Source organism: Furipterus horrens, unplaced genomic scaffold (genome assembly GCF_987537825.1).
Source record: "Furipterus horrens unplaced genomic scaffold, mFurHor1.1.pri manual_scaffold_10, whole genome shotgun sequence".
NCBI lineage: Eukaryota > Metazoa > Chordata > Mammalia > Chiroptera > Furipteridae > Furipterus > Furipterus horrens.
Window position 1 is genome coordinate 20,000,624 of NW_028327180.1, and position 18,996 is coordinate 20,019,619.

Here is an 18,996-nt window from a genome sequence, read left to right on the forward strand (position 1 = left end):
TGACTAAACTCAACAAATGTGGCCAATGGCAAAAGTGAAGAAATGTGTCCCTAAACACGTCAGATCTACAGAAAACTGCTTTACTTGAAAACTTAAGTTTAGCCTTCCAAGTTTTTCCTCCATCACTTTCTATTCTACACTCATTCCTTATTCAGTCTTTCCTAATTTGTTATGGACATAGCAGTGCAATCAGCAGTAATGTGACCGAGTGAATTATACCTGTACTTTATTTCCATTAATTTTCATATAAACACGTTGGCAGTCAGTCAAGTCCACTATATCCTTTAGAAATGTAATCATACAGAAAACCAGGTATGAAAGAATATATACTACTTAACATATACAAATGAGTCCTGAGAGCAAAACATAAAGGTTAAAAGAGGGGGTCACCTCTCATTAAGGCTGAAAGATATTTTAGAAACTTAAATGAGGTGTTCCTAAAAACCCTGACTAACTTCTATCACTCACTTGTAGATAAAATTAACTCAATCTTGTGGAGAGGAGCTTGCTTAAGAATGTCCTGTTGAGTAATGCATGACCAGTGGGGAGCAGGTGCTTGACAGCACAATTGTTTTATATTTGAACTTCATCTTCTGCTTTAAGTTCATGGCAGGTATCACTTAGACGTGGTCCTAACAATTCTCCGTATGACAACAGTGGAGTCATGGCAGGGGTCTGTGTCGTCAAAAGGGAAAGAGAGGGAGAAAAACTGGGAGTCATGGCTCCCGGCAGAGAACTGGGAGGATGGAGAAGAGGGGAGTGTGGGTATTTTTGCAGTACCTGCCCTGGGGTTATAGCTGGCATTCTAGGTGGAACTGCTTTAATTCCCGGTTGGGCTACTGCTGTTATTAAAGGGGGTGGAAAAACAAAAGATTTCTTCTCTTTGGGAATTCCAGCTTGACGTAAATGTTCGTCCTTCAGTTTTGCAATATCATTAAATACTGAGGCAAGCGGTTGGAACTTCGGTTCCCAGCTGAGGAGGTAATCCCAGTGACAGCTGCTGCTCACGTCATGATCAGAGGTCCTATGTGTTGAAAGAGCTGCACACCTTGTTTCCCGATCACTTGAAATAAAGACAGGCTCTTTCCTGACCTCAGCCAAGAGGCCCACTTTTACCTCTCTCTTCTTTAGTGTCTGGGGTAACACAGTACTTTGAACGTAGGCTGGGCGACAGCCTTCTCCCTCTTTTTCCTCAAGTGTGTGGCTGGTTTCTGCTGTTCCGACAGCGACCACTACATCCGTTTCCCCAGACAAGCAGGAGAGCTGGTCTGAGTCCCTTGGGATTCCAGAGTCTGGCACCCTGGACTCCCGGTCACTCAGAGCTGAGCCAGAGTCCTTTCTGTAAGGGTGCTCATTGATCCTCTGGATCTCCTTATCCTCTGCACTTTCTCCTTCCACAGAACAGTGACCACTGGAGTTTGAGTGCCTGTACAGATTCACGACGTCCTTTTCCATGATACTTATTAAACTCAACCACTCTGGCGTGGAGTCCGCAGGCGCCGCCTCGTTCCCGCGATCATTCATAGTCTGGAAGGGCTTGAGCAGGCTGGCATCTCTGCTCAATCTCAGACTGATATCCAGGGAGGAGGATGTTTTCTTGTCTTCATAGCTGTTGATTGTGTCTTTTTGCTTGTGTCTTAAAACCAGGACAATGAGAATGCAGATGAGTAACAGGAACACTAAAAAGGAGACTGTGAGGCTGATGGAGAAGCTCTTGGCTGACAATGCCAAGCGCATTCCTTCTGAGGAAAAGGACACATTCACAAAAACGGTGCAAGAGGCAAACTTGGAGTCCTGTTTAGGGCTATGAGCAATTATTTTCATTTCAATGATGTCTTCTTTGGTGACTTGACTTCTTATTAGGGAAAGGGCTCTGGTCAAATAAATATTTCCATTAGTTTTATTTACAGAAAAGAAAGGAGATGGAGTTTCTAGGGAGTAAAGAATAACACCATCAATACCAGAGTCTGCATCTGATGCCTCCACTCTGCCAATCAGCTGTCTTATGTTGTTGTCTGGGAGGCTGAAAAAATATTGATCTTGGGTGAAAATGGGTTTGAACTCATCGATCCCTTCGATATCCACCCAAACCATTAAAGAGGCTGCTGCGTCACCTCTGTCTTTTGCCTGAACCATGAGGCAGTATTTATCGTCATTTTCATAGTCGAGGGCTTGTTTAGCATGAATGTCCCCTGTTAGAGGGTCAATGAGGAAGGGGTCACGGTCACGAGGAACCCCATGAGCAATAGTACAGGGAGATAAAATAGAATAGGTCAATTCTCCATAAGGACCTGCGTCAAAATCCAAAGCATTTACAGAACATACGGTGGAGGAGACAGGCAGATTTTCAGGAACAACACAGTTCATGCTTGGGAACATGAAATGAGGTTCATGATCATTATCATCTAGGACACCAACAAACACAACTGCAAAAGAAAAATGTTTCTTCTCTTCATCTGAAGCTTGGATCATTAAAGTGAATTTTATCGTTTCTTCATAATCCAAAGGTTTAGTCAAATAAAGAACTCCAGTTCTTTCTTCTAAGTAAAAATGCCCCTTCTCATTTCCCGAGATTATGTGGTAGATGATTTCTGCATGTAAACCCACATCACGGTCACTGGCTGAGACCACAGTGATGTGACTCCCTAGAGGGGTACTTTCCTTGACATGGGCATGATATTTCAGGCTGCTGAATTTAGGTGGATTGTCATTGACATCAAGCACGTCTATTGATACAATGGCTGTGGAACTCAGTGGGGGGCAGCCATGGTCAGATGCCAGAATGACAAGCTTATGACTGGCAGATGCTTCCCTGTCGAGATTGTGAAGCAGCACCAGATAACCAACTTGCTTATAAACATATTCTGAATGAATGAGACTGGTTTCCACGTGGAACTTGTTCTGTGAATTACCACTGATGATGGAATATTCAACATGTGTGTTTTCTGAGGTCCAGTCATGGTCAGTGGTTGAAAAGGTGACAAGCGTGCCTCCAATTTGAGCATCTTCACTCAAGCTAAGATTGTAAAATTCTACTGCAAATTCAGGGGCATAGTTGTTCATATCTTGTATTTCTATCTCCACTAAGGTAAGAGCCCTCAGGTCAGGAATTCCACCATCACTGGCTTCAACAAGAAATTGAATTGTTGATTTTTTATCCAGAAGTAATATAGGATTGTTAGTAAATATTGTGCCTGAAAAACAAGATGTAGCATTTCAATGTTGTGAAATTACATTTTCATGATCCTTTTAGTTAGCAAATATTTATTAAATATTTACTGGTTGTTTGCCTATTTGTTACATTTGTTACTTAAATTACAACCAAGATTAACTCCAAATAGAAAACTAAACTTATTATATTTACAGTTTTGTAACATTTAAGAGTCAGAAATAATATTCATGACTCACTTTATTAAATATGTGTGTGGCTAGCAAGTGACTTTGCCATAAATTTCTCTTAATATTTTTTGCTCCATTGCTATTTAAAAAAAATTCTTATTTGAAATACATATATCCCATTCTACTACCATAGATACATGTATAGAGATATTCTAGCACATATATATTTATTCCCGAAGCTCTGGTTGACACCATTGTAATAAAATGAAAGTAGTAAATACGAAAATGCAGAGTTACTACTGCTTAATTATAGAGATGTTCTTGGTTAATTCAGCATATAGGTTTCCCCTTATTGATGAAATATATTTAATACAGTGTATTGTTTTAAATATAGAAATATGTAATGTTTATAACTATGTATGTAATAACATTTTTCTAAGACAAATGTGTCTTACGTGTGGTCACCGAGAAAGAATACAAAATGCTGTCACTTAAATGTTACATTTCAGTTGGAGTCCCATTATGAACAAAATTGACCTGATACCAGCTAATGTTTTAAAGACATTCTAATCGATACCTCCTTGCAAAGTTTTTTGCCAACACATGTCAAGCAGAAGGGACCACCTCCCACCTCCCACACTGTGATCTGCTATGGCCAGGGCAGCAGCTGTCATCCTCTGAGGACAAATATATATATTAAATGTATTTATATATTAAAGTAAAAAGAAATACTTAAATAAAAAGAGAGTGAGGTGTATGCGTGTATATGTATGTGTGTGTGTGTGTGTGTGCGTGTGTGTGTGTGTGAAATAGAGAGGGAGAGAAGAAAAGGTAAGCCAAACTCACAACATGCTTATATCCATATAATAGCCATTCACCCACACGTGTGACAACATTATCTATCTACTTCTCCCCATTGTAACATTCCATGGGTAATTTTGTGCAGGTAATTTGTGAATAAATTCTCCTTTCAGGTAATCCTGAGGTTAAATTTTTAAAAATTGAGATATAATTGATGTATAACATTACTTTCAGGTGGACGACATAAGGATTCAATATACGTATACATTGCGAAATGACCACCACAATAAGTCTAGTTAATATCCACCATCCCAAAGGTCATTTAAAAATCAGGAAACTAAAGAACAACACAAACAAACGAACTAAATAGAACAAAGAGCAGAATAGCAGTCAGTAGGGGGGAGGGGGGAGGGAGAGAAGGGGGGTAAGTAAGGGAAGGGTTTAGTCAAAGAACGTATATAAATGATTCATGGTCATGGACAACGGGGAGGGATATGATTGTGGGAGAGGGGATGGGCTGGGTGGGGGGAAGCGAGGGGGAAAAATGGGACAACTGTAACTGAAAAATCAAAAATTAAAAAAAAAATAAAAAGAAATAAAATAAAAATAAAATAAAAATCAGCCCTTCCTTGTGAAATGATGCATCGGTGGTTATAGACAAGGATCACACACTGCTGTGTCCCAGGTCGTTCTTTTCTGCAGTGTGCTCTGTTAGCAACAGTGCTTTGCTAATTATTCATCTTTATCAGATTTAGCTTAGAGTCTACTCACTGTTCAGCTTTCTCTGTACAGTGCTTAACTGCTCTAACCTAAAATCACTTGCCTGAATGCGTTTCACAGCCACGAATATCTTGCTCTGATAAAACTACAAAGAGCCTTGGAAGGCATCAAATAAACCAGAACACCACAATGTTTTTTATTTAGTAGAGATGCCCAAATAATTTTCTTTTTTCAATTCTTTGTTTTGGTCCTTATTGAATGTATGATGCTATTACTGAACCTTTTGTACCTGGGCTGCAACAAAAGCTTCCAAACTCTAGTAACATGAAGTCCTCAGAACTAAATTATTCCCTTCAACTTTCAACTTTATTTACTCCACTCGAGGGATAACTACCTGAACTGTGCTTGGTTGGACTGATGCAATGGACTGGCTGTTTACTATATGGGGGTCTCTGAACTTCTGAGTCATTGCCAGCATTTAATCAATACCATTTGCTTTCTGGCCACTGAGATGCCAGACAAGAGAAATAACACTGGGACTTGCTACCACAGTTTTTGACGTGAAGAGAAATAAGATGGTACTGTCTATGATATGAGGGGGTGGGGGAGGGGAGCTATTGGAGGAGCATTTGGAAAGGATTATTTCAGATTTCCACCCTGTAACTCAAACTTATAAACACTAAAGCCTCTACAAATAACTCACCATTCATAGGATCAATTGAGAATTCTTCAGAAGATGAAAGAATTCTGTAAGAAATACACTCGTTGCTTTCTAAGTCCATGGCTGCCACAGTCAGCACAGAGTACCCAGCAGGCACCGATTCTGGAATGGTGACCTGAGGGAAAAAGAGGGAGAAATGGACTTTGTGTCTAAAGACTATAGATATTTGTGTGGACGGGGCCAAAACATGAGATCATTTTATTTATTTTGCTTATGGAAAACACAGAGTGGACCTGACTTTATAAAGCATGTTCACTTACAGAGTTGACATATTAAGAAGATTTTGTAGTGGTCCTAGATTTTGGAAAAAAATATTTTAAAAAATTGTTTAAATTTTTATTACAAAAAACTTTCCTCTAAATTATTTCTGTGTGGTAGAGGATAGTTAATATATTTACTAATACAGGTTATTACTTATATACATTACATAATTTAGCAAGTCTTCACAGAAAATCATTACTTAGTTTAGTTTCCCTCCTGTGTTTACACAGAAACCTTGCATGAGTTACATTCAAGAGTCTTAGCGGCCATTTCCAAGTACTTAGTTGAATGCCATCATTGTTTTTACTTTTATAAACATATACTATGCTCTAAAAACTAAAATTTCCACTTTACACTTTTGTTCATACTTTACTTCTGCAAAATATTAATCAATATTCCAAAATATTCTAAAAGTATGCCTAGGAAAGAAAAAGCTTTCCCAAATTGACAGCACATAACCCAGACTACCTTATTGTCTTTATTTGTGACTTTGAAAATATTAAGCAGGTTCCAATTGTTATGAACAACTAGACGCCAATCCCTAAAAATTAGAAAAATGATGACATAGTTCCACGTGATGACATATGAGACATACTTAAGAAACTGCATAGAATGATATAGTCAATTTCACATATACTTCTATCCTCCATGATACTAAATGTAAAACCCTCAGCATCAACTTAAGCACTAAAAACAGTGACTGCTTTATGTCTAAATTAGTCTGTCAACAACAGTAGGCTTTCTAGCTTGGGCTGTGTTTCAGCATCTCTTGGAGCTGTTTACCTGGTAGGAATCTTGAGAAAATACTGGTGGATTATCATTGATGTCCAACACATGGACGATGAGTGCTCCCTCTGTGCAGTGCACTGAATCAGAGATTTGGATAAGCAGCTCATATTCAGTAGCTTCTTCAAAATCCAATGTTTTCACTAGCACCACTACTCCAGTGTTCTGATCAATAGCAAACTTGGTGCCAGGGTTGCTCTCTTTCACGAAACTGAAGATGAAAGCTGAATTCAGATCCACATCATGAACTGATATCCGAGTCACAATTACACCAGGCAAAGAATCTGAAATAATCATGACCAATGTCAGTCTCCATTAAAATTCATCCTTTGAAATACTTTTCCTTAATAGTTCAATCCAAGCATTATTTTTAAAAATTTAAGTCCAACATGATTTGCTGTTTCTTGGCATGATTTCTCATATGAAGCTCATTATAAACCAAACAAAAACTTTGAAGAATTTATAAGCCCAATAAAACTGAAAATTTACCACTGAGTAGGGAATTGAGGAGGTAGAGTATACTCAATTTTTATATTACATTTTTTATCATATGTTTACAACACAATTCCAGGACCAAGAAACATTCTAAGTCGTTTATTTGTACTATATAGTTTCTGTATCTAAATCACATATTCATAGGGGATATGGGTGGTAAGAAGGTTATTACTCAAAACATTAATACAAAACATATGATTTTGAAGAGTAGTCAACATTGAAATGAAAATGCTTCGAGTTAGAAATAAATACAATACTTAGTTCCATGTACTTCCAAAATTATTTCTTTTGGAATGACACATATATTGCTTCATTCCCTTAAAATATGACTCTCAAAATTATCAATGCTATAGAAAGACAAAGTATACACAGTACTAGCTGTGAAAATAAATCTTTAATATTATGAACCAAAAAACAGTCATAAAATAGATGGCATACTAAATGCCTCACACCTATATGTGTTCTCTAGCCTAAACCGCCATTAAAGGGACTTTGTTTTTAAGCTTACATGTATTGTATAGATAGAAAGAAGATGCCAAGATATTCAGAATAATTCCACTTTATACAAGACTCATAGTTTTCACATTTCAATCTTGAACCAACCACACCTACCCCATCCAACATGCTTTGGTTTATGTTGTTTATTTTTGTGATATATTCATACTGGGCACACTGCTGCATTTTGATGTTAATGCATGTACTTTAGAATAGTACCTTCCGTAAAAGCACATGAAAATATATGAAATAAGTAGTAAGCAAAACCGAAGACTTTTTTATTGATAGAATATTTTGGCATATTTAGAATATGTGTAGATACCCTTATGTATAAAAATTTCTGGAATATATCCCTCTTTGAATGGGATGACTATAATTTGTTTGGAAAAGAGACTCTACTGTTAGGAATACTTTAGGAGTAAGTTTAGTATTAAGAGTGAAAGGAAAGAGGCAAGCGAGGGGCCACATTATCTGCAACTTTAACTCTGAAGAGTTGGGTTGGGTTTTTACCACTTGAGCCATTGTCCACAGGCCACTTTAGGATCAGAATCTATGGAGTCATCTTATAACCCAGAGGCCAAAACAATTAAGATTAATCAGCATATCACACAAAATTTTGTGTTTGCAGCCTTTACCACTAATGTGGTAAATTTTCCTACAGATGTTGAAGTTTAGTTCACGCTAGAGGAAAATGAGGACTTTGTATGATGAACATTCAGTTCCCTTCACTTATTCCACGTCATTAGTATACTGCAAAGACCGACCAAATTCTCAGCCTAAGATCGCTTCTTCTCAGAGAAGTTTTAGAGTGATTATCAGTCAACGAAATATGCTTCTCATAGAGTAGATCTCATTCTTATGAAATGTCTGAACACAAAAAGAACCCATGTGAATGGTGTGAGCATGGGGAACTGGCCTCCTGCTAATCGGAATGCAAATCCCAGCTTTAACATTGAACTTCCCTGACATTTGATAATTAGCTTTTGAGCATCCACACTCTATTCTGTGAAACGAAGATGAAAACTACATTGCATGCTGTTCAGAATTAGTACTCATATTTAATCTAGTGCCTGGCAGAAAATATGGTAGATGATATTACACAAGTTAATCAAAACCACTATTCCAAATTGCCACACTTACTTTCTGCAATTTCGACTGCATCAAGGGGGAGAAGAGCTGGGGCATTGTCGTTTACATCAGTCACCTGTATCTTGACCCCACTTGTACTAGAAAGCCTGGGCATCCCTTTATCTGTGGCTTGCACAATCAAGCTGTTTGGAAAAGAATCAAGGAATGTTATCCATCATCCAAATAATAAGAAAAAACCACATAAGTATCAAATTTCCAGTTGAAAATTCAAAAATGAGCTGACTAGCTACATTTATTTCTTCTCCTGGCTTTTTCTAAATGGCATCATTCAAAATTTATGTCATAAGAATGGTAGCCTAAAACTTATTTACTTATTTCTGACATGTTTAGAGAAGCAAATCCAGCAAGCCACCAGGGGTTGTGAGGCATTTATGTCAAAACAATACACCATTTCTGAGAGACTGACCATCAAATTCAGTCCTGTTTTACTAAGAACAACCTAAAAAATACAAACACCATGATTTGTCCTTCGGATGAATAGATTATCTCTATTCTGCCACACATGGCCTATATGTTACTACATATTTTTATTTTACGGTATCAACAAAAACTAGAGCCACTAAAAGATTGCTTTATATTAATATACTTTTCAGGCCCAAGTTGCAAAATTATCACAATTGTAGAATTAAGGGAGGAAATAGCCATGATTAAAACACATAACAAAAAACACATGATTGGCTAGGACTATAAAGTAGAAGTAAAATTCCATGATCTGAGAGAAGTCACATACAGCGATTCGATCTCTCTTGGATGATAGTACAACTAGCTTCCCCAGCAACCAAGTTAGAAACCTAATTAGTGTTTTCAACTTGTCCCATTTTGTCATCACCCTTGCAACATCCAACTGTCTGAGCCTCATAGACTTTACCTCCCGAGTATCGCTTAAATTAGTGATCTCATTCATTTCCACATTCAGAGCTTCAGAAAGGCTGATCAACCATCTTGCTTTGCCAAGGACTAAAGGGTTTGCTGGGACAAGAGGCTCAGATTTTTTTAAAAACCAGGACAGTCCTAAGCAAACCAGGACAAGCTGGTAATGTAGCCCCATCATCTTTACCTAGAGTGGCCTATAGTCATTGTAACCTTTCTCATTTGGAGTACTGGACTCACCAATCTCCTTTCTGCAGTCTTATCTGCTCCTATCCAACCCCCATGTTGCAACTCAATTGTTCTATCTAAACTTCTGCTTTGAAAACTTGACTCCCTATTTAAAATGTTTCCTTGGCTCTCCTTGACTACAAGGGATAGTCTAAGTGTTGAGCATGAGCACACGATCTTCTATGATTTGGCTTCTCCCTGGAATCCTAGTCCCTACACCCTCTTGGTCTTCCCAAGTTCAAACTTTCAGTCAGCTTTCGCTCATTTGATTTGGATGTCCCTTCTCTGTTCCACAGCATCCTGTACATTCTTCTGCCATAACATTCATCAGCCTTTGTCCTCAATGATTTATTTGTCAGCCTCTTCCATAAGCTCTAGTAGGGCCAGAGGGCTAACTTACCTGATTTTCTTTAATGTATTTTGAGTACTGGTTTCTCAAGATTTGTTCAAGATTATATAAAATATAAATGTATTATATCACAGAGCCAGGATTCACGCCCAGCTCTTAGTTGACTGGAAAGCTTGTGCTCTACTGTATATGATCCTCCTTCAACTTGCCTCTCTTATTGTTTATATGTCACTCTGTAATGCATAATCATCAGCTTATTTTTCATTCTCTTCTAACCACTGGGAGGCCCAGAAGGGTAGCTGAGTGATAAAGTGATTGTCAATCAGAGGATGGTCTTTATTTCAGAGGCGGTATTCGTCTTAGCAAGCTGTTGATGCTACTGTTTAAGAAACTGAGCCTTGGAAGTTGACACACTTTTACTTCCTTTTCCATTGTTAGCTTACCTGATAAGTCTTCTTTCTTTCCAACCTTAAATTTAAAAATGATGTAAAATAAGCATCAAATATTTCTTGGTTTAAATTCCATTTAATAGCAAATGGTCACTCTTTATCAAGCATTCATGAAGTCCACAGGCTGCCTTCAACACTATCAAAGTTGGGGCATTAATATAATAACAACTTGAGTTTCACACTTCTGGAGCCCAGGACTAATTCCACGAGGAAAGTTTGTTTTGTTAGTATGAACATAAGTCAGGTACATATGGAAATACTTTACTAAAAATAATACATTCATAATGTTCTCTTCCCCTGCTGCCTGCCCTTCCCCAATGTCATACTAAAGTCTCAGCTGAGACATCAAAGGTGTGTCTTATTCTTCAACTGTAACCATAACCACCCTTATTTTCACAACATACAACTTCAGGTGTTCTATGTAATGCCTATGTCAATTTTTTAAAAAGTGGGACTCTTTGATATGGAGAAAAATATATGATTCTGTTTCAAAATAACAGGACAAGTAAAAGGTTTCTCAGTGGGTTAACAAATGAAAAATTATAAAGGAAAATCCACTGAGATTCTACACACAACCTCTGTCAGACCTCACATTTCTTATAATGGGTCCTTGGCAGTCTTTGTGCAACTATTGGTTGTAGGTGTCCACTGGCTCCATGTTTCAGAACTGCTACCCTGCTGAGTATTATCAGCAAAAACTATACATGAGACAGATTTAGAACAGGCTCATTCTAGACCAGGAGGACAGAAAGCAGCAGGAACAGGTCTCCAGGGAGCAGAGAGGACTTGATAGAATATTTGATATGAGAGGGATCTGGAGGGGAGAAGATGGGGGGCATGACAAGAGCTCCCGGAGCACTAACAAGGAATTAAATCCATGGATGTAGCAAATTGGGTGAGCAAAAAGGAAAGATAAATCATTAACTTTGGAGCAGGTGAAGGGTAAGAAAGGGAATAGGATTAAGATATGGTTCTGAAGTAAACATTTATAGAATCATATATTGGGAACACTGATTACTAATTAAATGAAAACCAATGAATGAATAGCAAGAGAGAATTGGATATAAAAAGGTTGAAATATTAAATGCTCATCTATTAAAACAGGAAGTTGAGAAATAATGTTGAAAATGATAAATTAAGACATGTTGGTGTTTATAATAATGGAGGAAACCAGTTAACAATGTCAGTCTCTGGAGGGCTTTAGTACTGAGATGGGAGATGCATCAGTGGCTGATTTGCATCTTAGTCTGTTCATACACTCTATGATACTGCTTGATTTTTAAGAAGTGTATTACTTTGATAACAATAAACGTCTTGGTCCTGAAGAGTTAGTTACAAGGCTCCCAGGACTATCCAATGATCAACTTAAATAGGGCTAAGTCTCCTTGTCAGTTATAAGTCAAGCAGTGGAAATGCTTTCAAATGATTCAAATCCCATTTTTGCATGCTCATTCCTAGACATGTGTTATTTCACAACTGCAAGCTGAAACTTATGTTATTATTATTTTAACTGTTTAAAGTACTTTTTCTGTTTTCTATTTTGTAAATATACAGGTGTGTACTTTTAAGATTCATTCACATGATACATGACCACTCACATGGAAAACAATCTCGGTTCTATCAGTTACTAGCTACATCATTTTGGCAAGCCTTACCTCTCTGAACTTCAATTTCCTTCTGTAAGTCTTAAGTCTATTATGGGAATTCAACATGTTATTCAGGTGCTCCGTAAATTATTGTGATTATTAATATGCTTCCTGACATGGATTATAAGGGCACTCAATTTTTGAGCTCCCTGAAAGCAAGAACTATTTCATATATCTTTATATCCCAAGCTCGGTAAACAGTTTTTAAAATTCAGAAATACCAGTCAGACAGAATTTAAGGTCTGTTTCATAATTTGTCATCGTATTTCTATTGAGTTTTCTTAGATGTGGCATAATATGAGGGCTAAAATTATTTAATTTTTATTTAATGTATTTATATTGGATACATCCATAAGTGACAATATCGTTTTCCCCCTCATATTATATTCTAAAGCAGAAGACTAGAATTAAGAATATTTTCCTTAATCAAACAAATAACAATATTTTGAAAATAAAGAAAAGTTAAAAGCTAAATGATTCATTTTCCAAGGCATTTGCTAGAGGAATAGCAGACTAGGAGGAAATCATCCCACTGCTTTAAATATTAGATAAAGCACTACAGAAGAAGAGAAGGAGAGGACCCCAACTGGAGACAGTATGTGTGTGTCTGTAACTCTCTGTGGCTATATGTGTAGAGTTCAACTTCTCTCGGCTCTCACAGCCTTTATGGGGAATTGGAGAGGGACACTTCCAAATATTGGAACCAGGTTAAATGTAGAAAACATTAAAACTGTGACGCACATAGGAAAAACTGGAAGGAGTTAGATTTAATGGCTAATTAGGCTCCAATGAGTAAGAGGGACATTGTAACAGAAAGTCTGCAATCAGGAAATGCTTAGTTCCTGGAACACAGCAGACCTGCAGTAATCTCTGAGTTTGTAATCACTCAGGTGGCAACTAGGCAGAGATTTACCTGTAGTCACCTATGGAGAGAGAAAAAAAGCTTAATGCTTAAAATCACTATAGAAACAAAGTGGGATGGGTAGGTTTTAACATACACCATCAGTTTTAATATATTTACACAATAAGCATCATAAAAATTGATAGCAATAAAATATTATCAAAAACTACTACTTAATACAGGGTAAGGTCTTAAACTGTTAAAAGTACTTTTGAAGTAATATTTTGAAGTATATTAACAAAAAGAAGTAATCACTTAAACTTTTAGAGTTGGGAAATTTTTCATAGGTTAATTAATCCAGTTCTCTCAGGGAAAGACCCCATTTTAATCAATTCTCACTGTTCAACCACAGAGATATCCTGACTCTCCTCATAAAACATGAACATAGCCATGCCTGGGAGGGTACTGAAACTTAGGTCTGTTGAATAACTATCCCCCCCTCGCCCCCGCAATAGAAGGTCAGCTCTGTAGTGTGTACAATGAAAACAGTATGACTCAGAGTCTGAATACCAGGCCGCAAATCCACGAACGAACAGTACATGGGTCTGTGACCCTGGGTAATCTGTGTGCCTGTTGACTTTTCGGCCCCCTTGGGAGGTGATTGGGAAGATTAAAGGAAACACTGTATGTGCAAGGCCTTTTGGAAGAACATACAGAAATATGACAAAAACATGAAGCATATTAAAATAAGAAATAAGAAAGTCAAGCATCTCTTTGGCCCCCAGGCTTCTCACATGACCACGTCTCCAGAGTCAAACGAAGTTAACTATTTCTTCTGCTTTTGCTCAAACAGTTCTGCTGAAGGAACACCAGGGTGCACCTTGTTATTCGTCTGCATAGTCACCTATCCTAGTGCTCTGTCCTCATTAGCATGTACAGACACACCTCTTCCTCTCTGAAAGTCAGTTTTGTTGTATTCCACAGAAGGCTTGGCCATCATTCTTAAAGCAGACCCCATGCACAGCCATGTTAGGTTCCCTGGTCTTCTTCTTTTATAGACTGAGGTGCCATAAATATCTCTGTATGTACGACTAGACTTTTTTAGCACTGACATTTTATAAATACCTAGGAGACTTGTAACACTATAAGCCTCCCTTTTATGGAGTTCTAGATAAGGCTGGCATATCTTGGATTCTAGACAAAAAAATTTAATGTCGCATGGGTGTTTTCAATCAGATCATTTCTATTAGAACACAGCACAGCAACAAGGGTCCTGATAACAGAATTATAGTTTTGTACACAAAGGGGAATAAAAACTTAAAAAGAGCAATGTCATTCAGTCATCACTGTTTTAAAAACAATAAGAACAAACATTTGCGGAATGTTCAGTAGACATTGTACAAATATTGATTTTTTTAAGTTTCTCATTTAGTTCTTAAGAGCATCATAAATTCATGAAATCTCAGAACTAGAAGGAATCTTAAGTTCTAGTCTAATCACCTTTCCAAAACTGCAAATACTTTCTAAGATTTTCAGTAGATCTAAAGGGTGACCATAAGCTGGACCAAGGGAAAACACATTTTACAACTAAGTTTATATTATATAAAGTCAAGCTCAAAGCAACAATAATGTTGTCAGAAACAAAGCAGATTGCTGGTCAAATGGTTCAGAATCTGAGACAAACCTGTAGGCATTGGTGAACTCGTAATCCAGGATCCCATTTGCTGTTATCACGCCACTCAGTGCATCAATCTGGAACGCTTGCCCATGGTTGCCAGAGAGAATGGAATATTCAATGAGGCCATTCAACCCGCTGTCCAGGTCAGTAGCAATAACCTGTGAGGAAGCAACTCTTGCATAAGATAAGGATTTAACCTGCAATGTGAGTTAAGTCTGTTTTTCAGAGAAATGCATTATGAATCACAGATTGTCAAATACATTTAAAAAACAATGATCAAAGCAATACCAGCAAATTGCTGAAGCTTACACTTCACTTTACAATAAAGTGGATAATGGGTTAGGAAACAAGACTATGTATTCATTCAGAGGATTTCCAAGTAACTTTCAGTAGGAGTTGCCCAAGTTTTAAGCTTCAATTTTAGGCAAGAGGAAAATGTAGTTTAAAAAAAAAAAAATCTAATCTGCTTGAATAGAAAGCTTCCAGTACCATATGTGGATTCAGTCTAGCACCAGAAAAAGAAAGAAATGATAGAGGAAACCTCCACATAGTGAATGATAATCTGTCGTTTCCTTTTAATAATCAATTGCTTAAAGTATTGCCTGTAAAGGAAGCCATACTTGGATTTTTTATACTATATTGAGAGTCTCTTCTAAAAGGATCTTTAAATCGATAAAACAAAGTTGACTTATGCTAACCAATTGACCCCCTGATTATTTATGTGATGAGTTATCAATGTAGTGTTGAGGACAAAACAAAAGTTTTCCATTGGTCTCCATGGAGATCTAATATTTAGTCTGCATTACATTTTGAACACAAACCTGTTAGTGAATTCAAGATCTTATTTAGGAACAAGCTGACAGACAAATTTAAATTCTTTAAACTTATTTTTATACTTTATGCCCATCACCCTTGAGAATATAAAGCATCCATTCAATGGTGAGGGGAAAGGCAGAAAGAGGCGCTGCTCCTGAGCAGGTGGAGAGACCGCCAAGCGGGGTGGGACCTACCAGAGCCTCAGCAACACTGCCTGGTGACCAGATTCGCTCCCAGGGCCTGCAGCAACTTTCTGATGGGAGGCTAGGCCTGAAAACAGGGCATCTGTTCCTTTTCACACACGCAACCCCTGCACATCTCAGACTTGGACAGCTTGTCCTCCCGTCTGTGCCTCAGTTCATGCTCATCTGACAGCAGCTCCTCCCAGCAAATGCCTAAATGCCCTTTAAGACCTACCACAGACATCCTTCTTCTGGGAAGCCCTATGCTTTACACCAGGAGGCGTGGGGGGCTCCTCTCTCCTCTCACGGCATTAAATGCGCACTTCTATTGTAACATTAATCATGTGCATTTAAATTATGTACTTACAGTTCTGATTTCCCCACTAAATTGTATGCACTTATAATCTATAATCCTATAGATTCCCTGCTAGTGTTCAACAGAGCCCCAGAGGAAGCAGGTGGGCATGAATGGAACACTGAATAAAACAGAGGAAGACGAGTGAACTCTGAAACTCCAAACCTCCTTTAACCTAATGTTTTGTTCATCCATCAAACACTGGACATGCCTTGCAAACATTTAAATTTTAATTTATGTGCCCTCATAAAAGGTCTTCAATATTTTGATGTATGTTGATTCATGATAATTCCACATACACATGCACACAAAATGTACTTCTGTTACCTGTATGAGGCGAGCGTTGGAGAACTGGCCTTCAGACACCGAAACTTGGTAAACACTTTGCCCAAAGCGTGGTGAATTATCATTCACATCTTGGATCGAGACGGCTACTTTGCTGTAGGCTCTATGCCCACTACTTTCAGCTAAAACAATGAGTCGTATTTCTTTTCTGACTTCAAAATCAAGCAACTTGGGTTCTTGCACAGTGAGGTCTCCTGTTTTTATTCCCAGGGAGAAAAAAAATAAAAGGACTTGATGTTGTAATTATTATTTAAAAAGTCTCAAATCACCTTTCTGTTCACATGCTCACCTGTCCCTCAAAGCCCCCTGTTGGCTCACGTCCTCCCTCTACTGATGGGATACAGTGGAAAAAAAGTTGAGAGCATGCAGATATTTGCAAGGTTCGAACATGAAGGAGATACAGAGGCTATAAAATATCTGAACTCTGGGCGTTGTGTCTTAAGTCATCTATTTGGTCCATCGTCATGTCTGGGAAATCCACCTTTCAAACAGCTCTTGAGTCCTCCTGTCTCCATCTTCACTGCCTCTGCCCTCCGACAAGCCACTGGCATTTCCCATCTTGTCCCCTGCATTAGCCACTTCCCTGGTCTCCCCACCAATCCAGTTCCCATTCTGAGTTAAATAATAAAAATGACATTGTTATTGTCCTGTGTAAAACCCTTCCATTGCCTTCCTCAGCTGTTATGATAAATGTCATCATTTTCATCCTCTCTCACCTCAGAAGCCTCAGCATGTCATTCTCCACGTGGGTCTCTATGCTCTGGACATAGCACATGTAAATGTTCTGTTCTTCAACTGCTTGTTTCCAAGTTGCCTTGTAGGCTCTTCCGTCTGCCTCAAACAGTCATCACTCCTGTGTTTCCTCAGAGATCTTTCCAGAACACCCATCCCCCTACTATCACTGTCAGCCTTCAACAGACTCTTGCAAGCACCTGCTGTGCTTTGTTCAACCACTTCAGTCTAGTTACTCCTTGTGACTGGGAAGTCCTGCCAGGTGAGATGGTTACCTGTCCCTTACACCATCTTATCCCCAGTATCTAGCTCAAGGTCTGGCATCGAGAAGGTACCCGATACCATTTGTTACACCCTTGTATAAAAAGAGAAATCAGGCTAGAGAAAGCGACCCTTGAGGGTTGTGCTATGTTCAAGGTTCTCCCTCAAATAAGACAATTCTTCCCCTGAAATAATTTCCTTCTTTGGTTTCTACTCTGTCTTTTCCTGCCCCTTTCAATTAAATTTCTTACTGAATTTATTGTTATTCTTACTTTTTTTAAAAAATATAATTTCTTTTATTTTTTGGTTTTTCAATTACAGTTGTCCCGTTTTTCCCCCATTGCTCCCCCCACCCAGCCCATCCCTCCTCCCACAGTCATATCCCTCCCCGTTGTCCATGTCCATGAGTCATTTATACACGTTCCTTGACTAGACCCTTCCCTTACTTATCCCCCTTCTCTCCCTCCCCCCTCCCCCCTACTGACTACTATTCTACTCTTTGTTCTATTTAGTTCGTTTGTTTATGTTGCTCTTTAATTTCCTGTATCAGGTGATATCATATGGTACTTCGTTATTCTTATTGTTATAATTTACTTGGCTCTCACTGTCAGAGATTCCATTGAATAAAGATTTGCTGAATGGGTATTGATTTGGAGTTCGAGAAACCTGAAACCAAGCATAAATCCTAGACCTAGCTACTTAATTTAAGGAAATTACCTGGCTCCCCACCGCTACCGCTGTGACCTGGACTCAGTCATTCAGGTTCTACTGAGCTGAGGCTCCTCTTCCTTAAAATGGGGATGCTCATAACGACTTCATGGGGGTCGCCATGAACAGTACTAGAGTGCATATTTAGAACATTTCTTTGAAGTCGGATAGTGCAGATTCCAGAGTTGTACCCTCATCTCTCCTCCCCCCATCACCAGATATAGATTGAATATCGTTATATAATGTCTGGATTTAGAAAGAGAAAATTTAATAGCTACAGACTGTTATGAAATTTTACACTTTGGGGAAAGAACCTGATCCTGGATATATGGTTTGGAAGTCCCAGAGCTCTCTCTGAACCAGTCTCCCTAGGGAAGCAACCTGACCCAAGAAATGTTCTAACTCTGGTATTGAGTAAGTTTGGGGGCGTTTTATAGTGCCTATTCTGTTACTAAAAGAAATTAAATACTTATATTCTATATGAAGAATTCACTATACTACCAAATTTAAAATTTCATAAAATCACTTTCATTTATTGTCAACAGATTTAGCTACCAATTCAGAAATAAAATCAAATTACTTTTACAAACCACAGTCTGCTGTTACCAACACCCCTGACAAAATTTAAAATACATCTAACTATTGGCAGCTGGAGAATCATTAAGCTGCATTTTGATGAGCAGGTAATGAAGGAAGCTGGTCTTTAGAAACTTCCACGAAACAAGGGCAGAGCCTGCACCCCCAAATGGCAGAGGATCCCCAGTCTGAG

The 18,996-nt window shown here is 38.3% G+C and overlaps 1 protein-coding gene across 1 annotated transcript in view; it reads right to left on the reverse strand.

The window, feature by feature from the left end:
• Positions 1-414: 414 nt before the first annotated feature.
• The window catches only part of DCHS2 (dachsous cadherin-related 2), an 88,973-nt gene continuing 70,391 nt past the window's right edge, over positions 415-18,996 (reverse strand). Inside the window, 6 exon segments of the mRNA XM_090290159.1 lie at positions 415-3,194; positions 5,564-5,696; positions 6,626-6,912; positions 8,759-8,889; positions 14,835-14,986; positions 16,509-16,720. Coding sequence (XP_090146285.1) covers positions 574-3,194; positions 5,564-5,696; positions 6,626-6,912; positions 8,759-8,889; positions 14,835-14,986; positions 16,509-16,720 — 3,536 coding nt within the window. The 3' untranslated portion in view covers positions 415-573.